This window comes from Bufo bufo, chromosome 5 (assembly GCF_905171765.1).
Source record: "Bufo bufo chromosome 5, aBufBuf1.1, whole genome shotgun sequence".
Lineage (NCBI taxonomy): Eukaryota > Metazoa > Chordata > Amphibia > Anura > Bufonidae > Bufo > Bufo bufo.
In genome coordinates this window covers 90912896-90926623 of record NC_053393.1, presented here as the reverse complement: position 1 = coordinate 90926623, position 13728 = coordinate 90912896, and the positions used below count along the sequence as shown (strand labels likewise).

Sequence of the window (13728 nt, the reverse complement as noted above, 5' to 3'; positions counted from 1 at the left end):
TTCGCGTTCGCCGTTCGCGAACGGAAAATTTTCCATCTCCCCGTTCCATCTCCCCGATAGAAGAACAGGAACACCAGAGAGGATCTCACACCAGCTCAGCCAAACCCAAATAAAGCTATCAACCGCACAGTCAGAAGGGTGGGGTGAGACTATAAAGGGTAGAAGTGATGACCACTGAGCAACAGCTGAGAAAAGTAAGTGGTCATTAACCTTTCAACACTGAATCAAGATAAATCAAGGAGGCTGTTAAATCCCTTCACGCTCAGCCAATCTCTTTGATTTCCTTACATCAGTCATCTGAGGGACTGTGACAATAGTGCTAATAATAATATAGGGCACCAGTCCAAATCTGCCTTCCTTTAGAGAAACTACTGTAGGTCTACTAAGCCGCTCTAAAAGGGTAAGTTCACAGACTGCAGCTTTGTGGCTTGCAGACATCCATGCACAAGCTTCAGAAACCATCTCATTCAGATGGAAAGGATTTTTCAGTGGCAGAAGTTTCTGCAATGAACCTGCCATATGTAAACAAACCTGTGCACTTCCCATTATTGACTCATTTAATATTGCAACGAGCATGAGCTAAAAAAAAAAGTATATACTTGCTCATAATTATGTGCCACGATTATCAGTTACTGCAGTAAATGAAAGTTGATATATGCATGTATAAAATATAATCAAAGGGGAAGATTTATCATAGCCTGACGGCTGTGCCTGATTTATCACGAGGCATACACCTCGTCATAAATTAGGAGTAACATCCAGCAGTCCCTGGCAGGCACAGAATTCAGTGCTCTTCTGTGCCAGAAAACATGCGTAGAACAGGGATCAGCAACCTTCGGCACTCCAGCTTCTGTGCAACTCCCAGCATGCACACTTTCTTGGCTGTTCTTTTAACTCCCATAGAGGTGAAAGGAGGATTCTGGGAGTTGTAGTTTCAGAACAGCTGGAGTGCCGGAGGTTGCAGATCCCTGCCGTAGAAGATGATAAATGTGGTGGGGCAGTTGGCCACGACTCCTTCTCAACTCCTTTTCAGGAAAGTGGCGAGATCGGCGGAGTAACGGCACTTGTGCAAAAACTTTTGCACCAGTACCATTGAAAAAGTTGCAAACGTGCACAAAATTGGCATATTTTAGTATATCCAATGTCAATATTAGCAATGTATACTGTAAAGGCTAATTAAGTGTAGCTATACTATTATATGTATACATTTATACAGTGAAAATGTATCTGGCATACTTAGATTTTTTTCCTTACTGTTAAACTCTCCAATATAAATGACAGGATTGGTCAATGAATTATAAGGCATTTGCAAAAGTTGCTTTTTATAGGCCAACTCAGCAGGCAATTATCAGGAACAAACCATTCATTCCCGATCATTGCCTGCTCATACGGGAAGTGAAAGCTGCATGTACATGCAGCAATCACCTCCACTAAATGGGGATGAGCGATCACTAGAGTGAGTGATCACTCATTCCCATCATTGTTCCTGAGCAGCAGATTATCATTTAGAAAGCATGATCTGCTGCCCAGCGACAATGATTTACATGTCTGTACCAGTAATGCTTTCAACCAATGACACTACTTCCTGATAATTGCCTCGATCATTGACCCATGTAAATCGTCCTTGAAATCAAATGTTCCTGAGTACAATAAGTGGCTTTCATGTTTTTCTGTATGTCATTATGACCAACCCCGGATTAGAGAGGGATGGGGTAGTAGGGTTCCTCTGTGGCAAAAACTTGCAGGTTACTAATGGTAAATTATATTTTATCCTAAAGTATATTTCCATGACCCAACTGCTAAAAGTACATACCTGCCATGTAGTTGAGGTAGTTCCATCCTGCATATGCATACAGACCTTGAAAGAAAGCCTCAGCGGTCTGAGCTGCATTAGGGACCTCTGAATTAAATGCATCCTTAAATGGCTCTGTAGCCTTGGTGTTACTTCCAAACTTAGTCATTCCATTGACAGCAATAAGAGTCAAAGACATCAATTTAAGCACTGTGAATACATTCTGGACCCAGGTGGCCATCTTGATACTTTTTGAATTTATAACCCCTAGAACCCACTGAATTCCAATAGCTAATATTTTTTTGAGGAGTTCAGGCGGTGGGCAGCCAGAGTAAAATGGCCGACTGACATATTCGGCAAAGATCAGGGCTCGTGCTGCATTAGATGCAGGCCTTATAAACAATGTTAAAGTCCAGATGGTAATGAAAGCTGGCAGAGATCCGAGTCCTCGCTTCACATGGTAGTATTCACCTCCAGAAACCGGTAATGCTGAGCCCAGCTCTGCATAACAGAGGGAGCACATTACAGACACCACTCCACAGGCAGCCCATATGCATAATGACACCCCAACGTTGAGCTGAGCGTATTCCAAGACTCCTTTAGGAGAAACGAATATTCCAGCACCTATGATGCTGCCAACAAGAAAGCAAACGCTGTCAAAAAAGCCCAAACGTCTCTTCAGACAAACTCTTCCATCATCTCCTTTCACCTTCTTTTGCCGGGAAGACATCTCCACTTACAGCAGGTCGACTCTAGACTTTGCTAATACCCTCAGTATTCACAGGTAAGTCCACCTTGAAGCGATGCAGCTTGTTCATTAATACAAGTTCATCACCTATTAAGCTGTTAAACGTATAGGAATGAATTCAGGAATAATTTTGTCAGATATTCATAGGTTACTGGGGTCCCCTCCCTGGCCACTAAAGTCAACTAACTACCAGTAAATGTGTAAAGAAATTCATCTCAGTCTTTTAAAATGTAACATGCTCGCATTGCTATAAAAGACATCTAACAATGTAAAAATAAAATTTTGGAATCGATCCTAAAACTAAATTGTAAGATATTTCTAGCCTTTAATCTACAAAATTTTAGTTAATAAATGTTAATCTAATTTATGAATTTTCTTGTAAAATCCCAGATATATATATTCTACCAGATAATCCTGACTGTAGACTAGATGGGTAATTTTTAATATTGTAATGTGCAACTTGTGCAAAGGTCTACATCCGTCTTGAATATAGAGAGATTGGCTATGACTGTAGCTAGACATACAGTCAGGTCAATAAATATTGGGACATCAACACAATTCTAACATTTTTGGCTCTATACACCACCACAATGGATTTGAAATGAAACAAACAAGATGTGCTTTAACTGCAGACTGTCAGCTTTAATTTAAGGGTATATACATCCAAATCAGGTGAACGGTGTAGGAATTACAACAGTTTGCATATGTTTCTCCCACTTGTTAAGGGACCAAAAGTAATGGGACAGAATAATAATCATAAATCAAACTTTCACTTCTTAATACTTGGTTGCAAATCCTTTGCAGTCAATTACAGCCTGAAGTCTGGAACGCATAGACATCACCAGACGCTGGGTTTCATCCCTGGTGATGTTCTGCCAGGCCTCTACTGCAACTGTCTTCAGTTCCTGCTTGTTCTGGTCTATAACAAAAGAGACCAAAAACAAAAAATGCGTCCAGCATCTTAATCCGTCCGGACATCGCCCTGCAAATGAGGATCAGAATTCGTTGTCCTAGAGGCAGCGTCCAGTAACAACAGTGAGACGACACAGATCCGTTTAAACATCATATGAGAACATTAAGCCCAAATAAGAGATAGGCCGGAGAAATAAAACATTGAAAATGTAGAAAGGCCAAGTCCGCCTCTAGTAACCCATATAACATGAAGGTGAGAGACAGTCATCTCCTATTCTGGGGAGGTAGGAATAGCAGCAAGGTATGCTTACGAGCACCTCTGATCAGGTGGGAGCTCTATCCATCCTGCCGCGTCCCGAACGATCCGACTTGCCCGCGGACGCCGTCTGCCAGGCGGTCACACGAGGTGGTATGGGAAGGGAGCCATCTTGGTCAGCCGGTAACCATGAGGGGATTTCCATCGGAGGAACGTCCAGGGACCTCCAGACAGAGTCCAGGTCTGCAGGCGAGCGTACGGTGAGTAGCTTACCATTCCTGGAGATCGCCAGCCCAAAGGAGTATAACCAGCGGAATGGGGTCGAGGTTTTCCTCAGGACTTCCAGGAGAGGCTTGAATAGTTGCTTTTGCAGTATGCTTTGGGTCATTGTCCATCTGCACTGTAAAGCGCCGTCCAATGAGTTCTGAAGCATTTGGCTGAATATGAGCAGATAATATTGTCCGAAACACTTCAAAATTTATCCTGCTGCTTTTGTCAGCAGTTACATCATCAATAAATACAAGAGAACCAGTTCCACTGGCAGCCATACATGTCCACGCCATGACACTACCACCACCATGCTTCACTGATGAGGTGGTATGCTTAGGATCATGAGGAGTTCCTTTCCTTCTCCATACTCTTCTCTTCCAATCACTCTGGTACAAGTTGATCTTGGTCTCATCTGTCCATAGGATGTTGTTCCAGAACTGTGAAGGCTTTTTTAGATGTCGTTTGGCAAACTCTAATCTGGCCTTCCTGTTTTTGAGGCTCACCAATGGTTTACATCTTGTGGTGAACCCTCTGTATTCACTCTGGTGAAGTCTTCTCTTTGATTTTGACTTTAAAACACATACACCTACCTCCTGGAGAGTGTTCTTGATCTGGTCATCCACAACAGTTGTTTTCCGTGCTCTTCTGGGTCTTTTGGTGTTGCTAAGCTCACCGGTGCGTTCCTTATTTTTAAGAATGTTCCAAACAGTTGTTTTGGGCACGCCTAATGTTTTTGCTATCTCTCTGATGTTTTTTTTTTTTTTTTAGCTTAATGATGGCTTGCTTCACTGATAATAGAAAAAAGAAAAAAGAAAAATGTAGCAGCACTACAAAAAATGAATATTGTTCCTTACTGTGGTGGTGCCCGCTGTGTCAGAAGCCAGTCTTGTACTTCCCAAATCCAGATGCAATTGTAACAAAACTGCAGCACTCTCCAGCCTTGGTCTTTTCAATCTTTTATTCACCAGTATTATTTGTACTGGTGAATAAAAGATTGAAAAGACCAAGGCTGGAGAGTGCTGCAGTTTTGCTTCACTGATAGTGACAGCTTTTTGGATCTCATCTTGAGAGTTGACAGCAACAGATTCCAAATGCAAATAGCACACTTGAAATGAACTCTGGACCTTTTATCTGCTCATTGTAATTGGGATAATGAGGGAATAACACACACCTGGCCATGGAACGGCTGAGAAGCCAATTGTCCCATTACTTTTGGCCCCTTAACAAGTGGGAGGCACATATGCAAACTGTTGTAATTCCTACACCGTTTACCTGATTTGGATGTAAATACCCTCAAATTAAAGCTGACAGTCTGCAGGTAAAGAACATCTTGCAGTTTCATTTCAAATCCATTGTGGTGGTGTATAGAGCCAAAAATGTTAGAATTGTGTCGACGTCCCAATATTTATGGACCTGACTGTATATCTATGTTTTTGATGCTAGGTTAATGGGTTAGTTCCAAAGACAAAAGTTGTAACAGGGCCCCCCAACAATAAAACCTCATGTATAATTCTTGTCTCCTTATATAGGGTAAAAATGTTTAGGGTCCCTCAAACTCAGATGTGATTGCAACCTCTGCACTCCCTATTGTTACACCCTTGGGTTATCCTCGCAGGAGACACTTTTCTTCTGGCAGCTCCCTCGTCACTTAGCTAATTGCCAGGATAGGGGACAACTATTAGACCATTGGGGTTCTAAAAACAGGGCCCCCATACCCTGCAGGGCCCCCCAAATGAACGGACAAACGGAGCGTCAGGTTGAGCATGGACCCTGGCACAGTGGTGCTCCGTTCATCTCCATGAGACTGCTGGAGATAGCCAAGTACAGCGCTCGACTATTGTCCGCATGGATGTTTCTGTAACTCTGGAAATATACCTTTAAGTTTTTTTAAAAAAAACACTCTTCCTCAGACTTCAAAATACACACATACTATCTTCCTCACAGAGAAGACCTGGAGAACACAAGGGGAGATCCTCCTGTATAGAGACTGACAGACATACTGAGGTGTTATGTGTCATAAATATTTAAAGAAATATTCCCAGCACAGACAATGGGGTCACTTCCCTAGGATATGCCCCCAAGGGTGGGACCCGTACCTATGGCGAGAAAGGAGGGGGGTTTCCCAGGGCCCGGCCACCGCCAAGTGCTCTCCCCATACAAGTGAATTTGAGCGCACCGCGCTTGCGCGACCACCGCTCTTGCGCGACCACCGCTCCCATTCATTTCTATGGGGCCGACGGAAATAGTCGAGCAGGCGCTCGGCTATTTTCGGCGGCCCCATAGAAACGCAGTGAGCCCCCCGCCACATTCCCAGCTTCGTTCTCGGTGTAGGTGCTGGTCCCAGAGGTGGGACCTGCAGCCATCAGACAATGGCGGCATATCCTAGCGATATGCCCCCATTGTCTGTGATGATAATATCCCTTTAATGTCGGAATCTGTCGAGCAATGCACTCCACAATTCTGACTTCATTTTGCATTTTACACCATTCTCTCCAATTTTGAAAAGCAAGTGGGAAAGTGGGCATGGTTAGTCTGTCACCACAAATTCTCCTGTCCAGTCTCCTGATTCAAATATTTTTGTGTCCCTGCAGATCAGTGCCTCCATTGCTTAAAAATTAAGCCTTTTGTATTATGCAAATGAACAGTTTGGTGCAACAAGGGTATCAGTGTTGCACCTTATCACACCAATAGCTCCCTTCCCTACTACACTTAGCTCCACCACTCCCCAGCTCTGAGTGACAGGCAGTGGCAATGTACAGATGTAGCAGGGTTAACACACATGCTTTATGAGACATGTTATCTAAACTAAATGCTTTTGTTTCAAGATAACGCGATGAGTTAAGAAATTTGAGTTAAGAGTGTGTGTGTTACCCCTGCTACATCTGTAATCTCACCTGGCCCTGCATTCTAGCCTGTGCACCAGCAGTAAAGGCCTGATGCTTGCTAGAGCTGCATAGTACTGATTTCAGCTCTGGCAAGCATCAAGGCTGTTCTGCACATGCGCCAATTCTTGAAGCAGGGACAACTATAATGATTATCACTAGAGAAGTACATCCAATATATTTCTGAGAAATTTGCAAGTCTCTCTTGGGATTTGAACCATCTACATGAAAGGCAAAACACGTACCTCCAAGCATGGGTGCACTGCCAATGAGGCGAGGTGAGTTGATTGCCTCAGACAGTAGCAGGTAGGGGCAAGAGGAGGGCAGCGGAAGGGCCATGGGCAATGAGCAATTCCATTGGGAAAACGCTCATCTCTACATATTCAACTAGATCGCTGTACTCAGGACAGCAATACAGTTGAATGCCGCGACGGGGCACAGGAGCAATGTCTCCCTGACCCACCGTTTCCTCTAATAAGCTTTAGTCCTAGTTCCTGTAGCCTATCAGAGGCCGGGGTCATCATTATCAGGCTGCATAGAGCTCAGGGCACAGACTAGAAGAGGTCTGTGTCTTGTACTGTATCACTGACAGCAGAAAGGAGGTAAGTATTTGAATTTATTATTTCTATTTGGCAGCATGCTGTTGGGTCACAATGGGGTGGGGGTCATTATTTTGTAACTGGAGAAAGCACTATGGGGACATTGCAGCTGTAAAAAGGAGTATTTTTGTACTGGCATACATTATGAGGGGCCACTATGGGGACATTGCAGCTGTAAAAAGGAGTATTTTTGTACTGGCATACATTATGAGGGGCCACTATGGGGACATTCGTTCTACTGGGGGCACAAAAAAGGGGTAGTTTTTTGTACTAACACAAGTTATAAAGGGAGCATTTTTTGTACTGGCACATAAGGGGTCATTTTTTGCTCTGGCACATAAGGGAGCATTTTTTGTACTGGCACATAAGGGGGCATTTTTTTGTACTGGCACATAAGGGGGCATTTTTTGTACTGGCACATAAGGGGGCATTTTTTGCACTGGCACATAAGGTAGCATTTTTTGTACTGGCACATAAGGGGGCATTTTTTGTACTGGCACATAAGGGGGCATTTTTTGTACTGGCACAGAAGGGGGCATTTTTTTTGTACTGGCACAGAAGGGGGCAGATTATAAGGGAGCATTTTTGTACTGGCACACATTTTAAGGTGGCCACTATAGGGACATTTGTTCTACAGGGGGCACTGAAAGTTTTTTTTTTGTACTGGCACACATTATAAGGGGGTATTTTTTGTACAGGCACACATTATAGGAGGAATTATTACTACTGGGCACACTATGAGGCAAAATGAGGGACAGTATTACTATTGGGTGCACTGTTCCCACATTGTGCACTCTGGCAGAGAATTATTACTATTGGTGAGACTTTTGGGAGGGCTGTTACATTGGCACAGTATCAGCTTAGCACAATTTTTCTTGGAGGACACTGTTTACGGCACTATACGTTTCAGCAACACTATTTGCTGGGCACAGTTATTTTTGAGGGCACTGCGTGTCAATAATTATTGAAGGGGAACTATCTATGTGGTAATAGTATTTTCAGGGGAGTTATCTGTTTCTGCAATATAGTATTGGGAAGCACAGTGGGCACAGTATTAGTGGTGGCAGGATGGGGTGTTCATAAGCTCGCAAGGAGAATAGAGAAGTAGTAAACTAAGTTTTCTGTTTGTCAAACTCTGCAGAGATGGCTGAAAGAAATCATCATGGCGGTCTGGTCTGAATGGAGAAGATAAAGAAAGAGGACATCTACATCAGAGGACACATCAGTGGATATAAGAGGTATGCGGCACTGTATTATCCTGATGTTTTGTAGATCTGTATGTAATGTATGTCTTTAACAATAGGGCTGGAGGGAAGGGGTTAGCTTAAGAAATTGGCATGGGGGGCGCCGTTTTAGTTTTCGCTTCAGGCAGCAGAAGGGCTAGGTGCACCCCTGCCTCCAAGATATTAAGATATAGTGCTATAATGTTGAGAACTGTGGTTTTCTATGCTTAAAAATCTAAAACATATTGAAGGTTTCAATATGTACAATATATGCCTGTGAATAAATCAGCAATAATGTATTAGTTTTGTAAGCATAGAAACCCACAATTCTAATATTAATTTTACTTCTTTCCTGATACTCATACATAACACCCCCTATATCTAGCTCAAGATCTGTTTCTCAGTGTAAAGGTAAAGTTAGAGCCAGAGCTGAGAGTCAGAGATATGAGAAGCATTATTGCATCTGCTGCTTCTGTGATCGTCATGCTTGATGTCTAGCCCTGTCAATCAAGGGAAGGGGGAGTGTCCAGAGCACAGGCATGTTACAAAAGCAGTGCTCCAAGGACTCAGTCTGTCCCCCTGGAGCACAATCTTGCTCATTAGCATATGAATAAAAACGATGATATCTCTGCAGCTGTTTAACACACAGACAAATGAAATGTATCATTTTATTCAGCATCATCAACCCTATCATGCATTATGCCTGGTTTTATAGGGTTCCTCATGCTGACAGGGGCTCTGTAAAGTCACCACCCTAGCGCAGCTGGTGTCAAAATAACGCCTGCTACACCGGTAGTTCTGACTGAAATTTGCTAAAACAAATGTACAACATTGAAAAGAAATGTCAATCATCCTCCAGGGGTGGGAGCAGTATATGTATCAAGCATATCTTCAACCTAACTTCTCTAAAACTGCTTTGTGTTAACACAAGTGACAGACTGCTGCAAAAAGTGGGTCTACCACTACTATCACAGAGGGAAATGCAGTGTCCTGAAACACATTGCTTAATACTGTGATTGTGCTCGTGCCTGAGTTTCCATAAAGTTGCATAGGGAGGGGAAGGTTCTAACAAATCTCCCAGGGCTGACTCCACCCTGCTCTCTGAGAGGAGAGAAGAAGGAGGAGAGTTTGATATCTGAGGAAAAAGCTGCCGCTTAGCAGCCATTTTGGAGAGTTATCTAAACTCCAGAGTAGTTCCATGTACCAGCCCCTAGAAGGGAAATATTACAGAAGATCCAAGCAACCCAGGGAGGGAGTGAGAATATTGGCAAAGGAAGGTAACTATCGTTGTTTATCAGGCTCTAGTCTCCTTTGCATTAGGTGGAGAGATTCTAAGCTACCAGCTGCCCACCATAACCAAAGACAGAAAGGCCACCTGTCAGGAGATAGTATTCCTAGAGAGGATACAAAGGCATATAACTATACAGTACAACAGAGATAGTACATCCCTCCAGCCTGGAGAAACAAGGGATTGATTGTTATAGAGGAAAACTTTCCCTTATTCAACTTTTGGGAACTAACCTGAACCATTGTAGAAGCTTCCTTGCTGTAAATGACTTTTGCGCACATTGATAACCTTTGGATCAGCTTCAGTAAAGTACTGGGAATTTGTTAAGAGAACTGGTCTCCTTATCGTGCAAACTTATCACCTATTTGCACCCAAGGGTGCTAGCATCACAAAGACCAGGGACCCTGCCTCCAAGGCACCTAAAAACCCATTCCACCAAGGGCACCTCAACCACCATCTGGTGGGATTCCCTGGACAAACAGAGTGCCCCGAAGGAACTGGTGCTGTCCTTCCCATCACTGCACGCTGGCCCAGGGAGGCTCAGCTAACCGTGAGTAAATTAACTACTACCCCCATCGGCCTACCGTGCCTCACGTGTTGCCCCTGTGGAAGCATAAGTGAGCTAATAGGTTCTCATAGTCATTATTCTCCCCTGTATTGCACAAAGTTGTTAAGATATCATAGACTTGCTCTCCGGGATAAAATAATAATATAACTTTCTTTCTTGCATCGCCAGTATTTTTAAAAATATGCAAGGAGGAAATGAGGATAAATTGGTAGGTGCTAGAATTGCAGTCTTTTATACAGTTCGCTATGTTACTGGTATGCCTTGAGTATTAATCCCTTAAGCCACCGTGACTTACTGGTATGTCACGGTGGTGCAGGGGATGTATGGGGCAGGCCTGCTCCATACACAGCGGGTGCCTGCTGTATCATACAGCCCGCACCCGGCCGCACTGACAGGGAGCGGCGATCACACCGCCCCCGTCATTTAACCCCTGATTGTGGCACCTATGAGTTAAGGCAGAAGGATGCAGCACCCTCTGCCTTCCGAACGGAGCCCCCGCACTGAAATTGCAGGGCTCCAATCGGTTGCCATGGCAACCTGGACGCTTCTGAAGCGATCCAGGCCTGCCATGGCTTTCTTCATACTAAGCTATGCACGAGGCATAGCTCATAATGGAGAGTTGTAGAAATCCTATTCACCCTAATAGATCTCTATTAGGGTGAATAGGACAGGGGAACAAAAGATCCCAGGTTTCTAGCCCTCTAAGGGGGCTAATAGTTAAAAAATAAAAAGTTAAAAAAAGAGAAATAAAAAATCTAAATCACCCCCCTTTCCCAATTTTACATAAAAAAAACATATATACAATAAAAAAAAAATTAACATATTAGATATTGCCACGTCCGAGAATTATTAAAACATTTTAAAATAATTCCTGTCGGGTAAACGCTGTAACAGAAAAAAAATGAAAAAGATACAATCGCCATTTCTCCCCCCCCCAAAAAAAATGAATAACAATGATCAAAAAGTCGTATGTACCACAAAAATGGTACCAATAAAAACTACAGTTCATGACGCCAAAAACAAGCCCTCATACATTTTGTAAACCAAAATATAAAAAAGTTATGGCTGTCAGAAAATGGCGATGCAAAGAAAAGTTAGATTTTTTTCAAAGGTTTTAAATGTTTTTATTGCTTTAGTATTGCTGGATTCGTATTGAGCTCTAGAATAAAAATGTCATGTAATTTGTGAACGCCATGATGTCAAAACTTGAAAAACCTTTGAGGAATTGTGGGTTTTTTTCAATTTACCCCCACAACATTTTTTTTCCTGTTTTCCAATAACAGAAATGGTAAATTAAATGGAGCCTTTGTAAAATGCATCTTGTCACGCAAAAAATAAGCCTCCATATGGCTATGTGAACAAAAAAATAAAAAAGTTATCTCTATTGTAGCATGGGGAGAAAAAACTAAAATGCAAAACCAAAAATGGGCCTGGTACTTAAGGGGTTAATGCTCTTTACCAGTTGTAATGTTGTGACGTACATGTAATGTCACGAGTGCAGAAGAACTGTGTAGTCAGGCTCACAAGCTGAGCCTTCTCTATAACTCCAGTCCTATCTGTTTAACTCCTCAGATGCTATTGACCGTGTCATCTGAGCCACTAGAAGGAGTGGCCAGGTCATTTGTGACCACAGCTAGGGGCCTTCTGAAGGCCCCGCGGTCTGCCATGTTATTTTCTGGCAGGGTGAAATAGGATACCAGGGTGTAATAGGATACAAGAAAATAAAATGTTCAAAAAGTTATTTGATTTACTTTGTCACAAATGTATATAGCGGGCACAATGATGGGGAATAGCGATCACGCCGCCACCCATCATTAAACTCCTCAGATGCGTTCATTGCTGATCGCAGCATCTGTCACATTGAGGACTTTCAGGGGATCAAAACAAAAAAGCAAATACTCAACTAATCCATCTTGATTGAAAAAAACGCACCGAATCTCGAGCGTGCTGACGTGATACGCCCGGGATATGGCGCACGGGATATGGCCCATTTTTTTCAATCAGGATTGCCACAATGGCCTCTCTGCGAGCAAACGGATGAGGTATGTATTTTTTTGTTTTTTACCGCAATTTCAGGAAAATATTGATTTGTTACCACGAAGCGCGAGGAAATTCGGCTTTGTGACTAATCAAATTTTTCCTTAAATTTGTATCAAAGTCCACTTCCAATTCACTCAACAGTAGTGATAATCATTACAGTTATTACTGTACCGTGTAAAGGGTATCACTAGAGAAGTGGCCGCATATTTTATGCTGAAGGTGTTGTATACAAGATAGGGACCCTTTAAATTTTATATAATATATCATACCTCCTTGGCTACTGAAGAAAAAAATATAGGCAAATGATGGAGCCACTGCAAATGAGATACCTGCACCAGCCTCCTCCTCCTGAAAAGTGACATGGTCATGGCCTACTTTACCATTCTATAAAGGGGACACCAGTCCAATAGGCCTTAGAGCAATTTCTAGTCCTTAAATGGCAAAGTTATAACAATCTCTCTCTGTTAAGACCTAAGTAAACAAGGTCTTAACACTGAGAGAACAGCTATTCACAAACTGGGAGAAGCCCCTTTTTGGTCATCCATTCACTGTGGTAAGTGACCACTGATAATAAACATTCCTCAAAGTCTCCCTGGCCCTAACTCAACACTGGTTACTCCAGCTACAGAACTACCATTTTTACTAGAGATATGAGGCATGAGTTAGGAACACTGCATATTATTTTTTCAGGCATCCATCACAACCATCTGCCAAGGATGACTTATAAGCAACTATCCTAGCTGAGGAGCTACAATTTGTTGCACATTCGGTACCAAAAGTAGTGTTGGGCGAAGTGCACTTTGGATGACAAATCCGAAGTTACTTCGTTCAAAACTTCGTTTGAATAAGGACTTACTTTGCTAAGTCTAAAGTCTATCGAGACTTCGGTGAAGAACTTTGGCATTTGATTATTCAGCTTTGGAAACTATTTTAAAACTGCAATCCGAAGTCGGCTTCCGTACCAAAGTACAAGTTGGTACCAAAGCTGACTTCGGAACCCAGTTTTAAAATGGTTTTCAAGTTGAATAATCGAAGTTTAGGACGAAGTGACTTCGGATCTATGATCTGAAGTGTGCTTGGCTCAACACTAACCAAAAGCAATGACTAATTTAGGAAATAGCTGTGGAAAAAATAACGCAGCTGCTTAGAA

At 42.7% G+C, this 13728-nt stretch overlaps 1 protein-coding gene across 2 annotated transcripts in view; it reads right to left on the bottom strand.

Annotated features, from left to right (window-relative positions):
* Nucleotides 1-13728, bottom strand: part of LOC121001809 (b(0,+)-type amino acid transporter 1-like) — a 53208-nt gene that overhangs the window by 20563 nt on the left and 18917 nt on the right. The window contains exon 1 of one of the 2 annotated variants that reach the window (XM_040433024.1): nucleotides 1814-2682. The exons of the other annotated variant lie outside the window; for it this stretch is intronic. Coding sequence (XP_040288958.1) covers nucleotides 1814-2522 — 709 coding nt within the window. The 5' untranslated portion in view covers nucleotides 2523-2682. Of the gene's footprint in view, nucleotides 1-1813; nucleotides 2683-13728 lie in introns of those variants that run through there. 2 annotated transcript variants of the gene reach the window in all.